Source organism: Setaria viridis, chromosome 9, assembly GCF_005286985.2.
Source record: "Setaria viridis chromosome 9, Setaria_viridis_v4.0, whole genome shotgun sequence".
In the NCBI taxonomy this organism is placed as follows: domain Eukaryota; kingdom Viridiplantae; phylum Streptophyta; class Magnoliopsida; order Poales; family Poaceae; genus Setaria; species Setaria viridis.
The window spans coordinates 42,527,304-42,534,627 of NC_048271.2; the positions used below are offsets into that span (position 1 = coordinate 42,527,304).

Genomic DNA, 7,324 nt, shown 5'->3' on the forward strand with positions numbered 1-7,324 from the left:
GCCTCAAGATCGCATGAAACTGAGGCGGCCACGTGTCGCGCAGAGAAACGCTCGAGCCTTTTGACCTTTGCAGACGTGGATATGGTCCCTGGATGCGCTTATTGCTCGCCGTACGAAGCAGAAGAGGGCAAGAGGCAGACTTCCACGCTGGACCAGAGTCGGCCCAACTCGCTCCCATCGGGCTGTAACGATACTATTAGGCTTTGCAGCCCAAGTTACCAGTATGTATGGCTCTCAAAAGGATACCACGATCAAATAAGGCCCAAAACAACGGAGGAACTGGATACACCTCTGTGCGAACTATCTCTTCTTCAGCAGTTCTTGCCTTACGCAAACCTCACAGATTTACATTTCTTACACTACCAGGCATCATCCACGATGCCCCTATAGCAAGCTACAGTGCCTAGAACACCACATTCAAAATGTCTACACTCGTCACCCGACATACAATACACGAACCAACGTCCTGAGGGCACCTTGCCACTCCGCAGTTCAAAAAGAGCGGAAATGCAGGCCGCACCACTCAGGACCCGCGCACGACAAAAACAGTGCGCTTCGGTACACAACAAACGTATACACTCCGGCCGGCCGGCTGGGCACCTCAGAAGAAGAACGAGTCGAGGTAGTCGTACGACCGCCGGCGCCGGAACTCGAGCACGCCGCCGTATGTCCGGTCGGCGACGCTGACGAACAGGGCCTCGCCGTCGGGGCTGAACGCGGCGCCCGCCACCTCGCCGAACAGGTCCACCTCCTGCTCCGCCCCGGCGTACCCAGCCGCGGCGTCGTACACGTGCACGAAGTCGGCGGCCTCGGCCGCCGCCAGGAACCGGCCGTCGGGGGAGAACCGGAGGCCCCGGACGGCGCCGATCCGGCCGCCCAGCACGGCGAGCGGCTCGGAGAGGTTGCGGACGTCCCACAGCCGGCACGTCGCGTCCTGGTTCCCCGTGGCCAGGACGCGGCCGTCGGGGTGCCACGCCGACGCGAACGAGTAGTCCAGGTGGCCGCGGAGCGTCGCAATCTCCCTGCCCGACTGGGAGTCGGCGAGGAGGCAGTCCGGGCTGTCGCCGAGCACCGCCATCAGCTTGCCGTTGGGGCTCACCGACGTGTTCTGCATCCATTTTTGCCGGTGTCAGAAATTCAGTATCCGGGTTATTACCAAGAGCAGCAGCATGGATCCTTCGACGCCGGATACTCACATTGACGGACCACGGGAAGGTGAACTGGGTGAGCAGGCTGTATCTCGCGGTGTCGAACGTTCTGACGACGCAGTCGTTGTTCGCGGCCATCACCCGAGTGGCGCCACTGCATCAAAGGATTCAAAGCTTCGGTTCACATACTCCTTACTAGTGGCTTGTATTCAGAATCTGAACCGATAGCAAGACTCGCTTACTCGGGCGACTCGAAGATGTCCACGGCGTTCGTGATGGAGTAGTTGTTGCCGGTCAGGTTCGTGCAGAACGCCACCCCGGGTTTATCAACGTACTGATGGCCACAAGAGCGAGAAGACTTATGAGCTGATAAAATTCAGGAAAACACTGAAGAGTCTGCACATGGTGCACTCCTCGTACCTTGCAGATGAGCTCTCCCTGGAAACCACCGGCCACCATGAGGTTGTCCTTCAGTGCCATGGTACTGATTTGAACCCTCGACAATGGTCTAGCCCCCTTGACATCCTGCAGAGCAGGTAGCACTCACAGGTTCAGACTTCAGAGGCTGGCGATCAAGCTCAAAATAGCAGAAATACGTGTGACATAACGATAGCACAGACTGCAGACCTCTGTTGGGGTCAACTGGCCGGCCACATTGAGAACTTCTCTTCCTCTCTGGAACAGGGGAGACCAGTGCATCACAGAGTAGTTCTGCACCAGGTACACGTCGTGCTTCGAAGCAGCCCACAGGAGGTTCCTCAACTGCACATGTTTGGACCATGGTCATTACACTTGACACAGATGTTTCAGAGAATGCAACAGGATACAAATCTTTTACAAGATGTGACGGATGCATGATTCAGGTACGTGGCACTTGTCTTTTCTTAATGGTAAAAGTATCATGAAACTCGTTGATCCATTCAGTCATCCCGCATGCACAGATGGAAGAATAAGCTCAACTTTGTATGTCCTTATGTGCGATCCCACTAATGCACTGGTACCAACCTTACAATTTTACAAGCACAGACCGAACAAGCAGCACCTAGTATTCTTGCACGCATACAAATGAGAGAATTCCAGATGCTTATTCAGATTTTCAACTGTGAAGCCCTTGTGACCCATTGCACTGTTAGCCTTACATACATGTTAGTTTTGACAGGGCCTCTATTTTCATGGACAATATACAGGAGGAAATGGAACATTCAATGTTCCAAATTCTGTGTCTACAATCTGTAAATCGTAGTATCTATAATTTGTAACACAAAGGCCGATAAGAACTTTGTGTTGTTGAAGTCCCATGTTAGCACTACCTTCAGAATGATGACACACAATAGCTCCAAACGAATACCATGCTTTGCACACCATTTCAATTGGCACGAAACTGTAACACGAAGCATAAGTTTGCACACCATGTCTGTTAGTATGAGAAGCCTATCAAACGCTATGTGTAAAGTTTAAGAACAAATGATCGTGCATCAAATAATTTGTGAGTGCTAGCTCTTCCATCCACCTGCAAAACGCAATTCGAACTGATTCATTTAACATCTTTTCCTATCATGAAGCATCCTATCATACCATATTCCCACCCTGTAGTTAGTGTTCCGGCTGCTCAGGATGCTCATCATATCCATCTGCTTTTGTTCCTGATGAAACATGGTACTGCAAATGTCCTAATATCACAAGATCAATTGCAAATATGCAACCCCGACTCGTTACATGACCTGCAATCAGTGTTACGTTCATACACAGAAAGTAGCAGCACGAATAGCAACATCATTTAATATAGATGGTATAAATCAATAACTCGTACAAGACGATATGCACAGCAGTACAAAATATTTTTCGTGGTCTCATGGACAAGTTAGAATACTTTAGAAAAAAAGTGCATTTGTTGTTGCTCGGTAATCGAACTTGCCGGACAAGGAAGTTTAAGAGGGGCTATTTCACAATTGGATCTGCTATTGCTTACACTGTAAACTTGACAGGAAGAAAATAGAAGGGAAGCTCACAATCCGCAACGGACTCTGTGCTTGTGCAGACATCTCAGTTTGGTAATTCTATTAGTGTGCTCCAATGACAAAGTATGTTGTAACTGTGGCAACCAGGACTCTGATTGTATTTTTCCAAAAAACGGGATAGAGGCCGTGATGGGTGTGAGAACCGACCCTTGTTACCAACCCTTCGGATTAATATACACAAAGCCTCAAGAGGTAAATAGCACTGTGCTTCATGATGCAAACTGAAGTAATGAACAGTGAAGTAACCCAAAATCAACAAGAAGCACCACACATCTTGGCACAGCAACTTTTAAATTGCTGATTTGTATGATGGCCCATGACCCCATGACCAACGGAATGAAATAAGTATACTGCTACTCTGCCACTTTATGAATGCAGATCCGTCATTTTTAGGTGAAAATGGCTATTAGCAATGACAGCTGAATACTTTTCTTAGTGTCAACTTCAATATTTTGATGTAAAAAGATAATAATTTGTGAGTAAACTGAATGGAACCTTCACATCCTCACCCAAAAATATCTTTTATGCAAGTGGCTGTTTCATATGCATGCAAGTGTTTGCATGAAATTGTCCAAGTAAAATTGTACCTGGAAATGCACTATGGTTGATTTGACAGATCTCGTGCTGGAATGGAAATCATAGAAAGTATCCTTTCTCTCCACTTGTTTGCATTCCTTCATAAACAAAATAAACGTATCAGGCATTGTATAACGAAAGGTAACTGGGTTAATAAAACTGTAAATGCGATTATGAAGAAGCAAAACGATAAGGCTCTCACCTGTTCTAGTCCGCTGCGTGACCTCGTGAGGTTCTGATAGTTCTTGTATTCCTTCAGCCTCATCTCGCGGTACTGGTCCCTACTGTAGTTCAACCTTTCCCAGGGTATGCCTTGGATGTCTTTCCCTTCTTTATAGTCCGAAGCTGAAGTATCATCCATTTGCTCATGCTGCTAGAGTAGAACATTACTTAGATATGAAAAAAAATCCCTACCCCTGTAGGTCCTACAGCAAACAGCTCGGGCGTTGTTCGCCTATATCTTTGGTGTGTGGTTGTAGAAGAAAAATTGCAGTTTAAGGACTAGTATCAATTCCTCTTTCCAACTGTCTGCACGACTTGTTCACAAGAACGGCAGCGGCTTATATCAGTTAATGATTCTCTTGTTGTTTCCGATTTTTTATACTGGGTCAATCGGATATCTCAGGTATTGTCTCTTAAAAATTGTGAGCATGCAGACCCCCTGCCAGGATTGGGAAACAAAACACTGCGACAGTGATCTTCCCTAGGTCGCCCCAGGTTTTTGTTATTGACTTGTAGTATTTGGAACTGGCTGTTCACTGGTTCTTTTTCTTTAACAGAAAGTAGTAGAGCATAATGATAACATTCCTTATGAAGAAGCTAAGGGCATCATCGTAGCCCTGAACCTTCATTAGTTTCTTCTGAACCTACCACAGTGCACTCGGTCACAGAACAAGCAGAAGTAAATGACAGAATCGAACGGGTTCTGTTTAGAATCTGAACTTGCTATGGGTTGTCTTGAGTTCACTTTTCCGTCGCAGGTTTGGACGGCTTTGTGTACGTAAAAACTCGTTTGAACACCCCTAACTAATCCTACTACTATTTATGTCTCATCAAAATCAAGCAAGGGGTAGTAGTAACTTAATTGTCAGCGTCATAGTCATAGCGAGACATGGAGGAGCAGGAGGGTGTACTGAGAGGCGTACCTGCAGGCCGGATTCGCCACCGCTGGCGGTCGGGAACCCGTCACCGAAGTCGTCGTCGAAGTAGTAGTACTCGCCGTCGGCGGCGACGAGCTCCAGGTCGTCGCACAAGTCGTGCGCCATGCTTGCTACCGGCCGTCCGGAGCGGCGAACAGGCGGGCGAGGCGGCAGTTTTCCGGGCCTTGGTTGGATCGGAGTGGAAGCTTGAGAAGCGAAGCGAGGTGGGGGGGGGCACGGGGTTGGAGCTTGAGGAGATACCAGGGAAGGGAAGCGTTATATAGGCGCGCGAGGGTGGGCGGCGGCCGACGTGGCTGCCGTTCCCGCTGCGGCGTCGCCGTCCGCGACGGTGGTGGTGGCGACTGGCGGGGAAGCGCGAGGGGGGGACCCGCGGCCCATCCCAAAACAACGTCCCGCGCTGGCAGGTCGCGTCGGGTTGTGCGAGTGCGATCGTGTCGGCCGCCCGCGTGTTCTGAGGCGTGGAGGTTTTTGCTCGAATGCGTTCCGCTTCCGCCAGCTGCCGGTGCACGCCCGCGCGCGGCGCGCCTCGACACCCGTCTCGGGCGCCAGATCCCCCGGTGCCGCGCGTACGAGGCCAACGGGGGTGACGAGGCAAGGTTGGTGTTCTCTCCGCTTCGCATCAACTTGATGCGTGGTGATTTTCCCGCCATAGATAATGTATCATGGTGGCGGTGGCTAACGAACTGATAACGACAGGCCCGGCCGGGCGCGGTTTCCGAGTAGAATCCGTTCAGCACTTGTACCACAGTTTGGGTGCAACATGGTGACCTAGTAGGCACTGAACAGGGACTTTGGGCCCACACGGCGTTCATGTGGCGAACACCTGATTAACCGACGGTTTGTCCGGTACCGACGGCTGCTGGTGAGCCGATCGCCAGGACGGACTACGCAAGAGCGATTCAAAGAATTCAAAACCTAAATTAATTTTGGTCGGTTTGACCGAGACCGCGTGATCAGGTTGGTTTGACAGGGACCGTGTTTACGGATAACAGGGATGCTTTAATTGGGAGTCGGAGATCTTACCTGACATGCGTAGTACGTGGTACCAGCTAACTGGCGTAGCCCGGACGACGCGTCACCTGCGCGCTGCGTTCCACGGCTCCAGCTCAACCGCTCCATCCTCGACCTGTCTCCTATGAGACCCTGTGCAAGCAACCCGTCAGTGTCAATAGTAGAATCTCAGGCCAGCTGTCACCCATTTTTTTTTGTCTCTCTTCAATTTATATTATCCGGACTGTCACGGAATTTACGTGAGGTACGGAGTACTAGTTTTTGTGTAGAAAAAAAATCAAGCAAGACGTCACTGTGACTGAGGATTATCTTTTTTTGAGATCGACTTGAGGATTATCTTTTGAGTTCGACTGATCCCAGTCGTGAGAAGACACGGGCCCTGATTGATTTCACTTGCCAAAGGATTGCGTGGCCCACCACTCACCCACCGTCGTTTCTCGCACAATTCCAGTTGCGCTGAAAGAAGCAGCACTACTGGTAGCCGGCCTGTGCTGGCGTCTTCTTTTTAAGTTGGGCTGAAGAAGAATGGGCTGGCAATAAATCCGTTTTTGTGAGTTGGGCTGAAGAATGTGCTGGCAAGTAGTCCTTTTTGACAGTTGGGTTGAAAGAAGATCGCAGTGAGCTCTGGAGTCCTTTTTGTCCCGTCTGGCCCATAAGACGCTGCCAACCAGCATCTTCTACCTCACATGGCCACTGACAGACACTCAGGCACCAAAGCATGCAAGGCCAGGTCAAAGCGCGGACGCAGTGTAAGTAACCTGATGCTAATCCAAATCGCAGCAAGCCAGCCACCTAGTGGCACGTTATCACATCTAACTGAGCCTTGCAATCAACAACCTCACCGCTGCAGGCCTGTCGTCAGTTCGTCACTGTAAGTTGTAACTAGTTCAGCAAATCAGCAGAGTGATGGCCTACCTGTGAATCCAGTTTTAGAAGTTGAAGGTTGCATAACCAGCACATCTGTACTTGTTCGAAGCTTTTACGACGGACAGAGTTTAAACGTATTCTCTTGTGTTCCTAATCGCACTATGTATCTATCCAGGAGTACGGATGTGTCATGTGTGCCTCTGTGAAGCCATTTCGCTACGTACAGCACCGTGTCAGTAGCATCAGAATTCAGGCAACATCGATGGAAGCACGGGAAGTCAGTCAGATACTCCATAAAACATCTCAAGTAGCAGTACATCTCAACAGCAGAGGTAACTGAATCACGGCGCGCAGCTCCACGGGATAATCGCAATAAAAGGACGGTCACTCTCACTCAGCCAGGACGGCGCAGCATGCTGCGTCGCCGTCCGCGACGGGGTGGTGGCGTCCCGACCGGCGGGGCCGCGGGGGGAGCGCGAGGGGGACCCAAGGCCCATACCAAGCGTCCCCCGCTGGCAGTGGCAGGTCGCGTCTGGGTCGGGGC

The 7,324-nt window shown here is 50.4% G+C and overlaps 1 protein-coding gene across 4 annotated transcripts; it reads right to left on the bottom strand.

Annotated features, from left to right (window-relative positions):
• Positions 1-292: 292 nt before the first annotated feature.
• LOC117840059 (uncharacterized WD repeat-containing protein C2A9.03) lies at positions 293-5,380 on the bottom strand. Of its 4 annotated transcripts, none has more exons than XM_034720511.2 (8): positions 4,888-5,380; positions 3,945-4,115; positions 3,754-3,840; positions 1,776-1,910; positions 1,569-1,673; positions 1,391-1,482; positions 1,197-1,302; positions 293-1,108 (listed from the first exon to the last, which is right to left on the bottom strand). In XM_034720511.2, exons 1-8 carry the CDS (start codon positions 5,005-5,007, stop codon positions 602-604), a joined length of 1,323 nt encoding a protein of 440 aa, XP_034576402.1. In that variant the 5' UTR covers positions 5,008-5,380; the 3' UTR covers positions 293-601. The 4 variants fall into 4 exon arrangements, with proteins under 4 accessions (XP_034576402.1, XP_034576403.1, XP_072146883.1 ...); XM_034720512.2 differs by having other exon boundaries at positions 3,945-4,112; positions 4,888-5,151; XM_072290782.1 differs by lacking the exons at positions 3,754-3,840; positions 3,945-4,115; positions 4,888-5,380 and adding an exon at positions 2,724-3,706.
• Between the last annotated feature and the right edge of the window lie 1,944 nt (positions 5,381-7,324).